General features: G+C 42.6%; 1 protein-coding gene across 9 annotated transcripts in view; it reads left to right on the forward strand.

Annotated features, from left to right (window-relative positions):
* Nucleotides 1–19771, forward strand: part of camk2b1 (calcium/calmodulin-dependent protein kinase (CaM kinase) II beta 1) — a 74471-nt gene that overhangs the window by 50110 nt on the left and 4590 nt on the right. For 2 of the 9 annotated variants that reach the window (XM_030105636.1, XM_030105639.1), the window contains 4 exons: nucleotides 4156–4190; nucleotides 10458–10526; nucleotides 14553–14597; nucleotides 16382–16430. In XM_030105636.1, the coding sequence (XP_029961496.1) occupies nucleotides 4156–4190; nucleotides 10458–10526; nucleotides 14553–14597; nucleotides 16382–16430 (198 nt within the window). Of the gene's footprint in view, nucleotides 1–4152; nucleotides 4191–6682; nucleotides 6716–10457; nucleotides 10527–14552; nucleotides 14598–16381; nucleotides 16431–19771 lie in introns of all 9 variants that reach the window. The other 7 variants (XM_030105640.1, XM_030105644.1, XM_030105645.1 and 4 more) reach the window with 6 other exon arrangements.

Raw genomic sequence — 19771 nt, forward strand, 5'->3', positions numbered from 1 at the left:
GATTTTCCTGTCTTTGTAGCATCTCAAGCACTTTATCATTATACAGATACTTACATGCACCATTTCACCATAAGCATGAGCGGCAAAGACCTTCACATGACAGTCTAACATTGAGCTGAGGAGAAAGACGTACTGGCTGTGTCCTTGTTTCTGTGGCCCACCGAGACTCCGCAGTCCTCTCCGTGTCCCTCAGCCTCCGCTCGGCTCCAATCAAATATTTATAGTGGGCTGCCTCCCCATATCAGCCTCACCGACTTACTGGAGGCCTTGTTCTATCTCGCATATTAATGCGTACGAGTACAATCGTCATCCGCGGGAGCGCGGCCAGGAGCGTGGTGATCGGTGTCTTTTGATGTGTCCTGGCCTTCAACATGCTGCGACAACACAAAGCTGCCCACCAGCTTCTCTCATTAAGGACGATTCCCATTGAAGCTTCATGTGAATCCATGCCCATCCTTGCTTTGTTCTTGCAGTGGAGCATCTTGCGTATTTCTTTAGAGAGAACTTACCACTTGTGTTAACCTCTTCCTCCTCTCTCTTCTTGCTTCATGTGTAATTTGTGCAAGGTAAGGAGCACAACTTGCTTCTACACCTTCAGTTTGAAGTCGGCTAACCTCTGATTTTTCCAGGTTTTATCCGGGGACGTCGTCACCGTGCGTGGAATTTAGACCCATTCTTGGCAACTTACAGTTTAGTTTGTGGTGTTTTTGTTTTTTTCGAGTGAGATACTCTGATCGCTTTCACTCATCTTCTCCTCGCTCCTCCTCTCTGCTCTCCTATCCTCTCCTGCTCCGCCGAGCCATCAGAGAATACTGGAGAATGAACTTGACACTATTCTGACCCCGTTTCTTCTCCTCAGTAACAACTAGCTCTGTGGAAGAAGACTTGATGAAGGACAGCACAAGAATAAACCGTTGCATTTAATGCCACTTTCACATCCCTCTGATTATATAGGGCTCATCTACTGTCTGCCTCTGAATGCGCAGACCTCACTGAGAGCGCCATACTGAGTCAGAATAGTCCAAAAACAGCCAGAACTCAAAGTGACTGTGGTGGTATTGTGTACATCCTATTTCGCTTCTCGTGGGAGGAGATATAGCAAAAGAATTTGACAGCCACACTTTTATTGTGATCAGCAAAGCTGTTATTATGGAAGAGTCTTCAGTTGAAGTCAGAGTTTTAGAAAAAGGATAGATAGATAGATGCATGAATCATTCATTGATCCAGGATGATAATTGAAATTGTTGTAAGTTGTTTTTTTAGTCACTCACTCTTCAGGAATGTCACTGGAATTAAGTTTTTGCCACTTTTACTGCAATGTGATCAAAGACCTTTTGCAACTTAGCAGTTACCAATCGATAGTTGAAATCAAATAATGAAAAATAGGTGTATTTACAGTTAAACCTCAACAATATTCAAATGAAGTTAAATACATGAACAAAATAACACTGACATATCCACAAAGACCAAATATTCACCAGTGATTTGCAACAGATAGAAACAGCAGAGCCTCAAGCATGAAATGTACTTCTGTGGTAATCAAGTGAACATCTTTTTAGAAAGCACATTTGTTTTCACAGTTTTTCAGTAGAAAACATCCTCGGCGAGAGAAGCAGTCACACCGCGGGCGTTTGGGCCAGGCGTACGCGTTGCTGTGGGATTCTGTCACTGTTAGATTGTACTGGCTGCTTTTTGGAGGTCCTTCATGGATGTTTCTTTTGTTGCATTTAAACATGTAAACTGTACTCTTTCAATATTTCCAAATGTATAATTTGCATTGGTTTGACATAAATGATTTTTTTCGGGGGGGAAACACCTACATGTTGTAGACGCCGGTTCATATTCAGAGGATATAGAACTGCAGATTAACTCTCTCTTCAAGGAAGAGCGTGGATGATCGTAGGCTTAAAAATTGGCCAAGTCTGCCTCTAGACTTTGAAGCAACTCTCTTTGCAACTGGATCTCTGCCTCCCAAATAATTCAATGTCCTGGTGGTATTAAATCCAATTCAAGCTCCTGTTGAAAATTCAATGGATCTGGCTTTGGGACCCATTTGGAAATGGACCTGAGAAGAACCTGACTCCGGCTCGGTGTTCAGGCAGAGCGGAAAGGAGGGAAGGAGAAAAAAAAATCCCAGACTGCCAGAAATAGTGTTTTATGTAACATAGCTGGATGCTGATGTGATTGCATCTGATTAGACGTGAGACTGCACTTAGCTCCTTAAAAAGTCCCAGCGAGGAGTATCGAAGTTAGGGAGCGACGACATGTGGGACTTTAGCTGATGACTTTTGCAGGGTTTTTCATTCCAATTTAACCACATAATCAAGAAGCAAATTATACTTGAGTCATACTGTTACTGGAAAAATAAAAAAAGTCCAACAATCATAGAGGCTTTCCAGTTATGCCATGATTGATCTGTAACATTGTAATCATTTGAAATACAAGCTTTTTTTTTTTTTTTTTTTTTTCTTTCAGTTTTCCTACTTACCTACAAAGATATTACTAGAAAATAGAGTGACTTTCAGTTGAGGGTGTTTTTGTTTTATGAACAGAAGCTGTTCCAAAGTATGCAAAAAAAAACCTATTGTCTCTTTATTAGGTCCGTCCAGCTTTCAAACCATAACCTGATCTGTCCCAAAATCAACTTAACTCTGTAACTGGAACTAATCAGATCTGATTTGACTTAATAATATGCCCGTTACTTTTCATAAAAACAATTACAAGAGCTCACAATCAACACAAATTACAATGCTGTAAACATAATTAATCTGTGTATGCCTCAAGTGTTTTTCTGCACTTATGTAATGTGTGTTTAATCCTAACGTTTTAATAGCAAAAAAATTTCAACATCTGGCCTAAGATTAATCCTCTGCCGTCTCGCCTGTGGACACTCCCACAGCCTCTGCAGACACACCAGCTCCACAACGAGTCCGGCTCTTATTTTGGAGTCCCTCCGGGCAAAACCAGTAACTATCCGGTGCAATCAGAACACTGTGCCGTTCACGCTTTAGCAGCACAGTCATAGAAAATGTCCTGCAGACTGTCTTACGCTGTCTGCTTGCAGCTTCCACTGTAATGAGGGATTATGAGTATCACGCTCGTCTAGTTTCATTCCCTTTCTCCAGTGTCCTGCCTTATTTGAATCCTCTTCATTACTCTTTATTAGAGAGCAGAATGAAGATGAAGCGTCCTTAAGGCCTTTGCAAAAACAGCCATCATTGTTTTTCCTCTCAGCTGTAACTTAAGAGGGTTCAGAATTTATTTGAAGTGTTGAGTAAAGTATGGTTTTATTTCACTGACAACAACGTCTTTGTTTCCACTGAGTATAACAGAAAGTACCAGTAATTTCAACTGTACCGTGTTATGAAGACAACCTGAATATTGTGTACTTCATGTGAAAATGGTGCTCGGTCTGTATGTTTACAAGTCGCCCAGTCAGTAACCTGCTGATCATGTTTTGGTTCAACTGTTGTTTTTTATCAGCAAAAGTTTCTTTATTCTGGTGTCTGAGCTGCAATGAGAATGATACAGAAAAGGCAGATTTGAGGAAATGTACATGTCTGATAGTAGCTAACAATCCTGATTACTTAAGAGTTTACACATGATTACACAAGAGTGTGAGTAAATAAGCAATCTAATATCAGACTGGTTGGAAAAATTAGTCTCTAGAATGAGATACCAGCACTTTACTGGTAAGTAACTTGCTAAGTGTCATATTCAGTCTGTCAAAGGCCAATGAGGTTTTTGTCAAATTCATATTACTTGGCCAAGCTAGTTACTTAATTTACATTTTTGTTTGACAAGCCTGATAGTTGTCCCATATCAGCTTAAATACATGCAGTTTTGAATATGACAGTGCTTATTGAATAAAGCTATATCCTGCTTGGAAATAAACAAAGATCAGTCACTCTCGAAGCGTTGCCTGGCTTTTGAAGCAGTTTTCCTGCTTCGGCGTGCTGAGGTGCTCTTCTTATTTCAGCCTCAGGCTGATTCTGCTTGATTAGCTTTTTACAAAAAAAAACATTATTTCCCAATTCCAAACAGAGGCATTCCCCCAGATGATCCATTATAGGTGAAATACAGAGCGGAAAGTGAGAGGCACTGTCAATCGGCACTTGTAACTGGTTGTTTTCCCTGCGTTTGTCATTGCAGCAGCCAAGACTTTGCTCAACAAAAAGGCAGATGTCAAGGTAAGTCTTCCTCCCGGCACTGCGCTCTTTTCATCACTTCTTCTTGCTCAGGTCACACACTTTGCTTCTCTCGCTCTTTCTCTGCTGGATCTGTTGCTTCATTATTCGCTGCGTTTCTAATCTGTCTCATTATAGGTTCCTACATTTTTTCATTTTGACTTATGTTGCGTAATGTCAATATTTCACTGCATTTGAGACATATGTTTGTTGTGGTTTTGTGTGCAGGCGGTGTATGTCTGAGTGAGGGCTGTTGGATTTTTTTTTAGTAGTGTTTTGCACATGGTTTTGTGAAGTGAAGCTAGTCTTAGAGAGTAGTTTAAAAAAACAGAAATGAAAAAACCCACAGCCCTACTCTGAATACACAAGTGTGGACAAATGTTTTTATGTGTGTGTTTGTGCAGATGCTTTTGTATGTGCGCGCCAGTCTCTGCCTACATGTTGCTTTCCCATCCCAAGCCTTGAGTAGCACATCCTTTCCTTTGATTTGGCATTATTCAGCTCGTCGCCACCTCTCTGCCGCCATTATCAAATGAAACCATCTGCCGACCCTCCCAAATTCACTTCCTCCCCCGTCGCTTCCTCTCCTTCTCATCCTTCCATTTCTGTCTCTTCCTCCTCTTTCAGCGCTTCCTTTTCTCTCACTCACCCCATCTGGTCTTTAACCCCGTATCCCTGCTCATCTTTTTAATGAAGATCTCTCATCATCCCACGCTTGCACGTAGACGCGCTGCAGTAACACCATCCCACACATGGCGTCCATGTCGGCGCAGCCGGCATGTGTGCACGATGGCGTGCTGCAAAGCATGGAACGTGGTGTTCATGCTTCTCAGCATCAGACATTGTGTTTGGTAGCACTTTGTCACATGCAGGTGTGTGTTTGTGTATACAAATGGTGACGGTGTGGGTGTGTGTGTGTATGGATGTGTAAACGCGTCCAATTTGTTTGTCAGGTTGAAAAAACGACTGAGCGCCCAAACTGGGGGTGTGAGCATGCCTGCACATAAAGAGCATTTAAGCGTGGGTGTCCGCCGCTGTGGTAGGCTCGTGTGCTAATGCAGCTGTGTGCGGCTCTGTGTGTGCGTGTAGTCAGTTTGTGCGTGAGTGTGCGTGTGAATGCCCCCAGCTCTCCCTTCCCTCCCTGCTCAGTCGGTTCAGCAGGGAATGTGACTCCGGTTCCAGGAATAGCTGCCAGTCTGGACCCTGGAAACTCAGACGACAGAAATAGACGCTTACTTCCAGTGTGGCGCGCTCATCACCTAGCAACAGGCTCCCCACACATACAGGAACAGACTCTCGCCCCAAACCATTTCTAAAGGCGTCTTCTCCCTCCGCTGCGTTCCCACTTTCTTCCTTTTCTCCTTCTTCACTCATTTATCCTTTTTTCCTTCGCATTTCCTTTGTCTTCCGCTGCGACTTGGACCTCTTCTCGTTTGCTTCCTTTTCCTTTTTTCCCCCACGCCGGGTCACTGAAGGCCTTTCGGCTGCAACACCTGCCTGTTGCCAGTTCACCTTTAACCTTCTGTGCTGCCATCTACCATCCTAAACATGATTCACTTTTGAAGACATTCTTGTTATAGATGTCACAGGTTGGACCTCATACAGCAACAAAATCTTATATGTTAAAACTTGGGCAAGTTCACTCCAGACGCAGATTAATAATGGATTCCGTGTGATTATTACTTTGAGGCAGGACTGGTGCAGGTACATCACTATTTGGTGTCATTTCAGGGATGGAAATTAGATCCAAAGAACTGTGTTCTAAAGCAGTTTTAAAGCCTTCTCTAGTCTCTCCTTTTGACTGAGAAAGAAAACATGTATGTTTTGTTTTATTTTATAAAAATAGAGGTTATGATAGCATGATGCTGCCACACCAGATACTTAGAACATGATTCTTAACACCACATTTAATTTCATCAAACGGAAACAAACACAGCTGTAACCTGAGTTCTTGCCATGATAGAGGTATTCTTGATCATTTGTGATTTTTATTTTATTTTTTTTTACTATTTAGGTACTGATATACCCAACATGGCAGTTCATGAATATCGCTATCAATGAGGACAAAATAAGAAAACGCAGTGGAGATGAACCAAAGTAATTTAGTTTTGTTGCCTTCCGTATGAAGCCCAGAATTCTTTGCCCTTTTGTGTTTTCTGCCATTTCGCTTCTCTTTGCCCCAGTTGCTTCTGAAGCGGCCTGGATTACCATTTCACTTTTGACCTGCGTGCACTTTCTTACTTTTGCAAACCCTTCTGGATCTTCTTTGCTGGTCTTTCTTCTGCTCTGTGGAAACTCCCTGGAAAAAGTCTTCTCTTCACCACTGACCCTTGCCACATTAACAAACTCTTTTTTTTTAAATGCAGCACTTATGGTTTAGTTTGAAGACTTGTTGTGCTCTTTGTGCCAGTTCATTCACTTTATTTTCTCCCAACCCTCCCTTCTACCATCCATTCAACAATAATTTCATCCATTCGTCAATTGCCTGAGGACAGAAACGCAAGTCCAGCTCTACTGTCCAGTACATGGTGAGCATGCTCTTAATGCATTTGCCCAGTTACTCTTTTTTCCCCCGTTTCTCTTTCCATTTGCCCCGTCTCCCTTCTTCTGTTTATTTTACTTCAAGAACTAAAGAGTCCTTCACTTCAACAGCCAGTTAATCTGTGATCCACTTCCACCCAGCACACGTTTAAACCGCAGTCAGGTATCATGTATCTCCAGAAATATTCTCTGTTCTGCAAGAATATTGCGTTTGGAAGCTTTGGAAACTAAGCCGCTTTTAAGTAAAAGCTATATAAAGAAAATGACAGTGGCGATGATGAGCAGATGTAGGAAATTGTTTCTTTGACAGGACATGTCAGGTACTGTTTGATCTTAGCATGGGAGGTCCGTGCAGATACACTGCAGAGACCAGCTCTGACATTCTGACAACCTAATGGAAGAAAGGTGCTTCACTTCCATCAGAGTTACTCTCGAGATGCTTCAAATCTGTCACGGCCACATTTTTAAGACAGTGACAACTTTTCTAAGTCTAGTTTTTTTTTTTCCGAACTCTTTCGTCAAATACTGTATTCATACTTGTACTGTCATTTCTCTGGTCTGGACCATATTAAAAGGGTCATTTTTCACCGTCATTTGTCTCTGCCTCTATATAGCAAGGTCTGTAAACCAGAGGCATTTTGGATGTCAATCCATCCATGTACATGCATTCTGTACTATTGTCTATTTTTGTTGACAGTCAATGAAGGACAAAGTCAATTTCATAATAACCTGAGTATCTTTAAGATGTGCACACAATACCTTCCTTTATTATTTTTTGCCTAATAATCTTTTAATTGCCTACACATGAACTTAAACTCTGCAAACCGGCTCGGCAAAATTAATAATTCCCATTACCAATGACCCATCGCTGATATAAAGATTAGCTTTTCTGCTAATAAAAGGGCCATAGCTGGTTTGGAAGTGACTTTACAGGCTCTCAGTATGCTTCTTTGGTCCACACTGGGTTTTTGGGTGGCAGCACTCACACTTCCACAAATAACCAGCACCAACACAGCAGTTGCACCAGAGTTGATTTTAATCAATCCAGAATCAAAGAGTGTGAACACACCCTCACAATAAGAAGCATGTAGGACTACGAGTTAGGTGCTTGGACCTCTAACGACTCCTTACAGCACCTCACACTTTACTCTGAGTGAGAACAAAGCAGCAGTGTCCTTCAGCTGATGGACAACAAGAAACCTTTGTTTTTTCATTAGCTAAGTGGATTCTCCTCTGCCCCTCTGCTCCTGTGGAACCTTCCTTCCTTTCTCTTTGACATGTCCCTGTTGTTATCAACACACTCCATCTCTTCTGCACCTTCCCGTACTGTGATCTCCTTAAAGAACTGGCTGTGGATTCCTCATGGTTCCCATTTTGAGCATGAGCGATCGCCTCCCTTGTGTTCGTTGAACTATGAATTTATAACGACAGTGGTTTTTGCCGTCTTCACGGCGAAGAGCAGCAGCTGTCTTCACCGCTTGCAAACCGTAGGATTTTTTAAGAACTGAAGGAGATTTATTCTCACAGACACACACCGAGGGAATGCTGTGGACATACTGCAAACAAGCTTTAACTAAGAGAGCTCACCCACTAATCTTTACTGTGATGGGGAATACATTTCCAGCTGCTGGCTCTCCTGCACACAAGATGCAGAGTGATGGCTGACAGCAGATTCGGTTGTGTGTGTGTGTGTGTGTGTGTGTGTGTGTGTGTGGGGGGGGGGGGGGGGGGGGGGGTTGTTTCTTTGAGAATGTTTGTGTGTGAATTCAGTGAAATGTCTATATGTCAGCTTATTGTCAGCTTACAGTGGCTTTCGTTTTTATGGCTGTTTAAAATATACATGCATTGTGTGGTGTCTTGTATATGCTGACATCCTCTCCGCTCTTCTCCTGAGTAAGCCCGGTGGCTTACAAAACCCACAATATGGTTACACACACACGCGCACACACACACACACACACACACGCAGAAAACTCTTCGCATTCGGTGTGAACACTCCACAATAACTGATTAAAAAAAAAAACACTCTTCTTTTTCTTCTTTTTTAGTTTTCAGTTTCTTTAAATCCTTTTTTTTTTTTTTTTAATTCCAGGGTCGCCTTCCTGTGAATCTTGAGTCAGATTGTTCCTGCATCATCTTACATGTATGCTTATTATTAAGACATCAAGTAATCCAGGAATTCTCTTGACCTCTGAATGATGAGTGGGAAGAGCTCACATGTAACCGTGTAAAGTCAGCTTTTATGTAACAGCAGCTGACTTCCTTGAGTGATTCACATCTGTGATTCACAAAGGCATCTTAGATTCAATGGAAAAATCATTACGCTCAATCTGAGGTATAAAAGACCGGCCGCTCTTTCATGTGTGGTCCTCGGCTGAGACTTGGGTGGCGCTCACTCAGGTGAGTCACTGTGGCCAAATGGCACAGTTGGAATCAGAGCGATGTGATTTCAAGCTCAGAAAGTGGTTATTGACAAAATGACGACGCCATGGATCTCCACCTGCCCACTCATGTCACCTCTCACAGTTACAGAGCAGTCACGAGAAAGAAGGTTTTCGGCAACTGCTTCGTTCCCGCCACTCTCGAATATTCAAATGTAAAAGTACTGGAATGTGAACGCAGCTGTTTTCAGTAAAGATAGATACCAAAAGTTGATCGTTTGGTAGTGTTTGCAAATAAAAAGACGGTTCAGAAAAGTGTTGCTCTTCTTACTTGATGCAGCGATTTCAGCTGCTCAGTGGTTCGGCATCTCTCCTGACGTACTTCCTGGTTTGTAGTGTATCAGTTGTTTTCAGTTGATACCCAGGTCCATTCTGATAGAAAGCCAAGCTGTTTTTATTTGTGCAGAATGTGGAAAACATTAACTGAATGTCAATTTATTACATTCCAAAGCAAGCTCCTAATGGAACCTTCATTTCTGTGCAAGCCACTCATGCTTTTTTGCTCTAATGCAGGCCTATATTGAACCTTAAATATTGAGGCTGTACAATAACAAACACAATGATTATCTCTTATTTAGAACAGAGGACACGGTAAATTTGATTTCACCTGACATTACATACAACTCATCTTAAAGAAGTTTGTCTGCAGAGGACCTGCTTCTTGTTTTTATGCTCTTTTCACTTTGCCTGGATGGTAATTCATTTGCATCTGTAGATGCAGTGATGCACTATGTTCACAGACAATGGCCTTCAGACATGTTAGCTCATAAAGTGATTTCTACAGCATAACCATGTTTTGGACACTGTGCTGCCTGAGGTCCTGAAGCCCACTGCCACATTGTTTTCACTTTAGTTGCTTATACAAAACTGGATTTTCTTTCTTTCTTTTTTGCTCCACCAATTTGCACATCATTTACTGTTTGTTTTATATCTTTTATGCAGTGCATAAAAGGCATCGGAGGCATTTGGGTTTCTTTGAGCAACAGATACAAGGCTGTATCAACCTTCTCTGTATTGTGGGAGCAGATTTTTTCTTTCAGCTTGTGTTTATCATTCGACTTATAATTAGAAATGAAAAACAAATTAACAGCTACGTTTATACCGTTTTGTCATCGGTGTAATACAGACCAACTCAGTTTTTTGTCGCAAGGACATGACTATAAAACTATGAAGCGAATTTCACGTGCAAGGACACACTTGCAGGGACACACATGCGCAGAGACTCACCTCTTGCTGTTTTTAACACTCTTGTTGTGTTTCCTCCCTTTCCTCTCCTTTTCCTGCACAGCCCCAGACAAACAGCACCAAAAACAGCATAGTCACCAGCCCCAAAGGAAACATCCCTTCACCTGCTCTGGTATTTACCTCCTAACCCCTCCTTCACCTGTTTGTGTGTTTGTTTGTTTGTTTGTGTGTGTGTGTCTGTCCCCCCGCCGCCCCGACCGTCACTTCAGCCCTCCACATCCACCCCACCCCACACCCTTCTCCTGCCCCCCACCTGTCTGTCCTCTGTCCGTTGCGGTTGATGTTTGGCTCGCCGCCGCCGCGGCCACAGCAGCCACAGCAGCCACACGGGGCTGAAACCTGCAGGTGGTGTCAGGAAACATTTCCCCGTGGCAGGTGGGGATGCTGTGTGACTTACACACAGGTTGATACCGCGCCGCCGTGTCATTTCCTTTCACTGGGATCCTGCCAGAAAGAACCCGACAGCCAGTACCTGCCGGGTCTGTCAGTAAGATTTACCTCCTTCCTCCTGTGGAGAAGCTGCCCCCCCCTGCTGCGTAGTGTGGAGTCCAAAGATCTGTACTTCATCCTGCCAGCGATGTGCACACCAGCTGATTTCAGAGAGTTCTTGGTTTCCTGTTTACGCTGTGAAAATGTGTGAAATCTGCTGCTGGGTTGGAATCAACTCCTGCAGGCTGTCGATGGACCGGTCACAGACCTCTTTCATGTTTCATCTGTGTGCAGTTAGACCGGGAGGATAGTCTGAACGCAGCAGCAGGAGTTTGACTTCACATCAGGCCTCTGGGGAGACTCATAAGTGCTTCATGTCTCGGTCTGTATGGGGTGACATTTATGGTGACATTTACTGATGCAGTAACTTTCATGTACTGCAGTAAACTGCAGTTTTCGATTATTAGTAGCCATTAGTGTTTGTTGAACTTGATCGGCAGGATTACACAACACAGCACAGCCCAAAAACTTTTTTTCTATTAAGTGTTGCAATTTTTTTTTCTTACCAAGATAATATCGTAATATTAATTGTAGTGTTGATTGTTGCTGTAATAAGCTTGTTTTGAAAGTAATTTCATCAGTAACAAATACAGAGCTGCTGTCTCTATTTCACTTAAAAAAACCGCTGTTAGTTGCAACATTTTCCAAATTACTTTGCTTTTTAACTTTTTTATAATAAATTTGAAATTAGAATACTTTACTACTTAGTCCCAAACTGATTAGTTCCTCCTGCAGCAAATATAAAAACAAATGATGTTACCATTAGACTGCAATCTTTATGTTATCAACTACTTGTATAAGTAAAACTTGCATGTTTATCTATTTATTGTAATCATAATTTTTAGGAATATGCACAACACTAATTGCATAGATTCTAAAATATCAGAGTTTTTTTCTGTCCTTGAAAGCCACCAGGTCCTTTTTATGAGGATTTTTTGTTCTTATAAATTTTCCAAAAATAATAATCTACCTATCTAAAAATCCTCAATATAGACTTAACTGCAATCACTGCCATCCTACTCCTGGGGTCACTTTTTCTGTCAGTTAATGAAGTTCAACCCATCAAGGGCTCATGGGAAATAATGTTTATTAGAAAGCAGCTAGAAAAAAAAACTTATCATTGAAGAGTCTGTATTTTTAGTTACTAATGTAGTTACAGAAGTTAGTGAGATTTTAAACTTGGTTTTCATAGTTCTGGAACAAAAAAACAAAGCCTCTGGCTTCTTTGACTGTTTGATATGCAGAATTAATTCCCACCTGTGGTCCTGAGGGGTGTCGTGTGATGGGACTTGAGAGCTGAGGCGGGTGCACACTGCCTTCAGACTTATTTAGGTGGGATTGACTGCAGCGCTTCATGACGCTAAACTGGACGAAGTGCTACAGAAGACGATGGATGCATCCTGAGTCCTGTCTGTACCAACACACAATTCAGTTAAATGCTTTATCAGTCCTAATTAATCAGTTGTCTCAGAAACTGTTTAACAGCATCAGCTTTCTACACATCACAGTATTAAATAATAGCATTTAGTAACAATTTATATATTCCAGTCTGCTGGTCAGTGAGTCAAACAACAAGAAAGGCTTCCATCCGTATCATAGTAGATAAACAACATTCTTGAGTTGTTTTTTTATTTACCCCTTTTTGAATTTGTGTAGGTTTTTCCACTTTACCTCTCCACATGGTCTCACTCCTGCTTGTTTGAGATTTCACATTTATGTGCTTTAGAGTCTTTGTGGAAATGTGGGCTCTGCATGGAGAAGAAGAGGTTTTCCTTTCTGTTTTTTTTCCCCCTGATCCTTGAAGGGGAATCGAGAGTGGGAGGGCGGCTGTGATCTCCGTGCTGTTGCCAGGGACTTCAGCTTGTTAGTGTTTAGCCATTTGGTGCATTAACTCTTTCATTACAGAGCTGGCGGGCCAGAGTCAGCCTGACCTCGATTGCATGACCTCGATCCTGTGACCTGGAAGCAGCCTTGAAGGCTGTGGAAATCTTGATGCTGCAAATGTTCTTTCACACATATTAATCTCTTTCTTTACATTTATGACCACATAATGAAATGATTTAACCTTAGCTCTCAAAGGCAGTCAGAGAGGTGTTACGGTCAAATCCTTCCCTCTGAAGATACGATGCCTTAAACACTTGTCCTACCCCCGCCTTCATCTGCAAACCCCAGGTACTTTGTACTCACTCATCATCATCATCTCCCAAGTTGCCACCGGTGCATGTTGCCCTAGGAGACAGTCGCCATGACAACACTACCATCATCACCAGGGAGACAGCTGATGATTGGTCATCACGGTGTCACTTCCTCGGGTGGCGGAGGGGTGCTAAGGATTTGAGATGGGCTGTGAGGGGTTTGTTCTGATTTATAGTTCACCAAGTCACACCTCTTTATGGGCCACGAATCACTTTGGAAAAGAGGAAAAGAGGGTGTTTTTAACTGATCACAACTGAGTAGCTGCTCTTTAAAGGCAGCAACAAAGCATCACAGTGGGGTCTGAAGCCACAAAGGTCAGGGGCCGACGCTTGTGCAAAGGCTCCAATTTTGCTAAAAATATCACTTTTTCGTCGCAATAGGTCGTGGAAAGAAGTAGAATAAAACTCTTTTTTTTCTGTGCCAGTGTTAGATATGACAACAAACATCCAGTAGATTTAACATTTAGGGAATTTTTATTACGTTAGACAGACATGTTATCATGCAAATGAGTGACTGAGCCAGTTATATGACAAGAGTCCTGACAGTCTTTTCCAAAGGATGCTGAAACAATGCCAGGCAGTGATGACGCTTTTTGTTGTGATGAGTGTGAAAGAACAGAATGGCCCATTTTCATCTTGTGGGGCATCTTAAATCTTTTTTTTTGTTTTTTTGTTTTTTTTTGTTTGAGGGCAGTGTTTATCCATGTCACATTTTATTCATATTTTATGAGCTCTGATTTTCCTCTTCATGTGTTTGTCCCTTGTATTTCACAATCATGTTGAACATGAAATTATGCATGCACAGCAGGGCGGTGCAGAAATAGAGTGCCCGTGTACAACTAAAGCCCGGAGAAGTTACTGTTTGGAAAAATGTCACAGTTTGGGATCCATCTTTATGCTGTCTCTTGCCTCGGGCTGTGTACTTACTTGATCTTTCGTCGCACTTGTATTATTCATGTTGAGAGCACATAAATCTGTTTACAATCTGGAAACATGATTTATTACTGAGGATCAAAAATAATTTCTCCAGCATAAATTACTCATTGTGAAAGACTGGTTCAAGGTCAAGGGAAGGTGAGGCTTAGGTTAATGTTAGAAGCAGCTATGGCAGGGAGGAGAGTAGGAAATGTCCTCTAAAGAGATGCAAACAAGACCGAGTGCATGTGCAGAGAACAGAACTGACTCCAAATTACAGTTTTCAGCTCATCCGCCCACTCTGTCACTTTGGAGGATTCTTCCCCCTCTCTCCTGCCAACCTTAACAAGCACTTTCTCTCCATCCAACATTAACGTCCCTCTTCTTTCTTACTGGGCTGTTTTGGGTTTTCTTCTTCTTTTTTCCAACACTTGGTTCATTTATATCCACATTTCAACTCTGCTGTCTTTCTTTCCCTTCTCTTTTCTATCTCTTCCTCTCTTTTACTCCATCTCCCTCCATCCCCCATCCTCTTATAGGAACCTCAGACAACTGTCATCCATAACCCAGTGGACGGGACGAAGGTACAGGCCTTTCCCCCAATCCTGACCTGCTCTTTCTCCTACTTTGCCATTCACCTCCTCTTCCTTATCTTTTCCACTCCTCTGATCCTTCCTTTTCATATGTATCTGTGTGAACATTATGCTGCAAGGTAGCAAAGTCCTCAAATAATGGTATATATCACTTGAAAGAGATGGAAGTTTGGGCAGAAAATTAACAAACTTTTGATGCTTCCCTCATCCATTTTTTTTTAAATTTAGTAAGCTAAATCTCTTTTATCTTAGCTTGATGTTTTCCATTCTTCATGACAAGTTACATGTGTCTAGGTTGAAGCTGTAACCCAGACTTACGTCCTCAATTCAACACGACTTTACAAATGGATTAAAACTCTCCAACAACAGCATTCATGGTCAAATAAATCAGAATTTAAGTTGATAACTAAGACAATCATCAGTTACGGTGTGACAGTGAGAGTTCTTATTTTATTGATTATTTCCAGTGATCCTCGTTCTGCCCTCTTTTGTACAGTTAGTGTGACCGTGTCTGTTTAGAAGTGCTGCATGATCCTGCATGACTTTGCAGTGAGATCCCTTCTCCTCGCAGGCATGACTCAGCATTTTATGATGCTTGTGTGACTTTACACCAGTTGTTTTTTTTGTTTTGTTTTTTGCTGAGTTGCAATGTTCAGATTGGTGACCCACACCAACATTGTGTTGCTCCAAATGTCAAGAAAGGTAATCTTGGCGTAAGGTCTGAGAAATGCATGAGTTTGAAATGTGTGTGCAAAATGACAATTGACAGCCTCAGAAAATCAGAACAGGAAGGTAACTGAAGTAACTTTGAAAGAATTCAGCTTGTTTTCACATTTGGGTGGTATGTGAAGTCATAGCGCCAAACTCAGTTAAACTCGGCGCTAAATTCAGTATCAGGACCGCTTGGGAGAGAGCATTGTGAAGATTTGTATGAGCTGATTAGAAAAAACATGTATTTCTTTGTTGTTTCGTGAATCAAACGTCAGTAGTTTGTCATCTGTGGACATTGTTCGGTGAGTCAGTTGAACATTGTTAATCTAGTCTTTTTCATACATGGATAACAGGAACGGTAAAATTAAACACACAGATGCACACACAGACACACACCACTTATCTTCTCTCTCTTTCTTCCTCTTCTTTTGTCACCCTCTGCTCTTTAAAAGCCATCATGAAACAAAGCAGCAAGCAGCACTTGTGCGCTTCGCTGTTGGAGAGCACGTGTTCGCTTCTAATGAGGTCGAAAAGTCTCGACTGTTTTGCACAGGCAGGGAAATTTAACCTCATTTAATCTGTTAATTGGAAGTTAGATGCTCCTCCTTTGATAAGCGCCTGTCGAAGAGAGACAGCGATGGAGACGGAGGAGTAGACAGGTGGGCTTTAGAGGGCTTGATGCTAGAAAGATTTCGTGCTCTTTATTAACTTTAGTCTGTTTCACTGACAGGGCGCTTCTTGTCTGCTTGGTGTTTCAAAGACCTCACGGATTTACTCTCTGAGAATGATGCCAGGTTTTAGCTCATGGGTTTTAATGACAAAGAGGTGTTTCTCAGTTATATCTGCACAGATTGAATGTTTGAGATTAACACATTAGCAGGCCTGCTTGTTCCTGGTGTGCACACGTATGTTTGACTTCAAATCAAAGATTTGTGAACTTAGGAATATCCCTCCTGCTGACGGGCCCTCTACCTCCCCAATTCAATCCTTTTGCCCACCTCCTGGTGTGTATTCAGTGCAATTATAGCCAGATCCTAATCGAATCCCCTTTCTGTGATCCCCAGGAGTCGTCAGACAGCAGCAACACCACTGTAGAGGATGAAGACGTGAAAGGTAAGGCCGGGGAATTGCGAAAGCCAGAACCGATAGTTAAACTGAACGGTGTTGTTTCTGATGAGATACGCCGCTCCGCCTGGGTTTATGTCCGCTGCTTGCTGCTGAAATATGGGTTGAACAGCAAAGCGAGAGGAGAAAATTTCCTTTAACTGAGTAGTGTCTGTACTGTGTGTGTGTCTGTGTGTGTGTCTGTGTGTGTGTGTGTGTGTGTGTGTGTGTGTGTGTGTGTGTGTGTGTGTGTGTGTTCACTGATTTGCAGGATGGAACTTCTCGCTAGCACAATTCATACTTTACAAGACACCGCACTCGAGTGCAGAGAACGTACACTCTGAAACATGCACAAGGAATACATGGAACATTGTCGTGTGAATGGAGCCTGATTATCATCAATGACTGTAATCCTTTAGATTCTTCCAAAGGAACTCATTGTTGTTGATTAAGCTACCGTATTTTCTAGACTGCAAGTTGACCCTGATGTTGAGATTTCTACTGTTGCAGCATTATATTGTCATACAGTAACATCCAGTGATCTCTGATCGTATCTACCAGTATATTAAGATATGTTTGTTGTTTTTAATAGAAGTCACATGTCCTGCCAAAAACATCTAAACAAAATTGTGACATGTAGTCTGGAAGAGAGATTACTGATTACAACATTACGCCTTGTCTTTAATCCCCTTTTTGAATATTGTTAGTATTACAAGAAGTGTCACAAATTCAGAGGTTAGAATATGACTTGTTTTGTTGTGAAATTGATGTGAAAATTGATCGATCACAATGCGATCTTCCCAAAGAAATGTAAATCTTATTGTAAATGAAAGTTGAGCATACTATTACAGTCTTTTTAATTCCCTTGACATTTCCCAGTGATAGTATTTCACAGCAGCGAATCGGCGACGAGCTGCCACTAAACGCCACCTCGCTGCGCCTCCCCCCTAGTCGTAAATACCACCCCAGGCAGACGATTCAATTCTTGGAACATGTAGAGACGTTGCGAGAAATAAATAAATAAAGACATGTGGGACAATCGACTGATGCGCGCTGGAGCAGAATGCAGGGGAGATTTGGCTGATTGCTTCTCGGCTGGGTCTATTAAGTTCTCCGAGTTTGACGAGCTCTTTTATTGCTCATCAGTTATACGTGAGGAAACGGCTTTGTCGTGCCGACATAATTGTCATATCTGGATGAGTGGCTCCTCCTGTAACAGCAATAATGTGTCGAACACTTTAGAAACAGCAGTTTACTAAACGACATGGTAAAAGAAAATGTGCAGAGAGACTTCACAAAGCGCTCCTCTGACTGGCACCCCGGTTTGCATGAGCTCCGCTTGTTTATCCGCCTCCGAGGCGGCGGTGTATTTTCAATGCCAACTGTCAGGAAAAGGCTCCCCTATGAGTAGCTGATGTCTTTTGTTGCAGCTGATTAACGAAAAGAAGTGTTGGGGAGGGAAAGGGGATTAATGGTGTAATTTATTAAAATGTCACTTGGTGTGTAGCCAGCGCCCAGCAACAGATCCAGCGGCGCAGGCTAAATGTGTGGGATCATAATGAGGAGGCTGTTACATGCACTTCATGTGTGGTATGGATGGTGTAAGCACGACTCTAATTTAGTCACTGAGGAGGGAAGCGGCTCATAGCTAACCTCCTACTGACCCCTCATGGAGTCCCACTGTATTGCCTCTTGTACTGTCAGACCTTATAATGCCGGTGAATTGCAGTGATTCACCTTTGAAATGCTCGTGTCCAGCTGCACAGCTGAAAAACGCAGAGGTGACATGTCAGAAACTTTGCATCGACTTTTTTTTTTTTGTGGTCCGCTGATTGAATTCCTGCGACTTCGTCCTTGCACATGATCACCAGGGTTCAGCCTCGGCAGATCTGTGCCAGCACACTCGAAACGCCCCTGTTCTTCACATCCCTGCTGAGCACGTCTAAATCAGGTCAGGAATGTATCGTTTCGGTGCCAAGCGTACGGAACAGAACATGCACTTCCTCCTCCTTTATCTGCTCCCTATAGAGGTAACCGCCGCTGTGTCGCAACCGCAGCCGTGCTGCCATGCTGCCGTGTAGACCAAGGAGAAAAATTTAATCTTGTTGCAATGACTGCTAAAATTATCGAGCAGAGTACGGTAATAGCAGTGTGACAGTTTTTCTGGCTGATTGTTGAAAAAGCTGCGGCTCCCCAAGTGGAATAGTGAGTGACTGATGAGAGCTAAAGTGCCCTTTTAGAAATAATAATGAAGACGGAGCTCAAAGTTTTGTTCAAGTTAAAAGTCTTCATTGTTTCCCTTGTATTTTCTGATTGACTGTAATGTTTGTGATCCTGCTGTGAATTGAGATGTTCACTAAGATTGTGACGTCGGAGCAAATAAGTGACTTGTGTCCCGTCTGTACAGTCAGTCTTCCTAATTAGAGCATCAGTGATGCTGATGTTTGACTTTAAGTGACAGTGAAATGGCTGCAGCAATTACTTTTTGTTTCTCGGTTGTTTTTATGTCTTTTGCTTGCTTAGCTTTTATTCAAACAGCTTGAATACAAATGGCCTGTCAGAGGAGTTTATAGTTAGCCTGCTCTTTTTATATACATATTCAAGACTTCCTGTTCTGCATTGCTCGATCAGATAACATCTAAAAATGTTGTAAAGTGTCAGTTTTTGGATCAAGACATTGATCAAGTCTCCTTCTTGATCAGTGTAACATAGCAGAAGGGATTTCCATCAAGTAAATTATCTTATACCCCCAGCTTCAAGTGTGACATACTGTACTTTCTTTGTATACACAGTGAAAAGGTATCCTGCCCCTACCCAGTTCCAACTACCCAGAGGGGCCAAACCCCCGAACGCCACCCCACCCACCCCTCTGGCATGAGTTGCGAGTGCTAGGGCACCTTGGGATGGGAATCAGAGGCTAAAGGCGGAGGGGGAGGCATCTAAATTTAACCCCGGTGGCAGGAAAAGAGAGTTGAAGTGGCCAGAGAGGCGTTTAAAGACACACCGCGCTGCTAGCGCCACCATCGGATAGCGTCAGTCTCACACGGCGGTTTTTAAGATACGAACGGGCAGGGAGAACTACAAGAGCCAGGTGAGTAACGGGGAGGAGAGATGGCGGTGGGGGGGCTCGCGGTCAGTTGGAATAGCCTGTGCCGCGTCGGCCTGTGCGGGATCCCGCCAGGTCAGTGCTCGACAGCTGGCTTGAAACCCTACACCTGCGCCGGCTTTTCGAGCATCTGAGCGCATATCTGTTCCCTTAGTCTCCACACTTATATAGACGAGGGTATGTTACACGGGTTTTCTCTCGGCCGCTCCTTGTTTTGAGTTACTAATTTACAGTTTTTGCTGCA

This window comes from Salarias fasciatus, chromosome 12 (genome assembly GCF_902148845.1).
Source record: "Salarias fasciatus chromosome 12, fSalaFa1.1, whole genome shotgun sequence".
NCBI lineage: Eukaryota > Metazoa > Chordata > Actinopteri > Blenniiformes > Blenniidae > Salarias > Salarias fasciatus.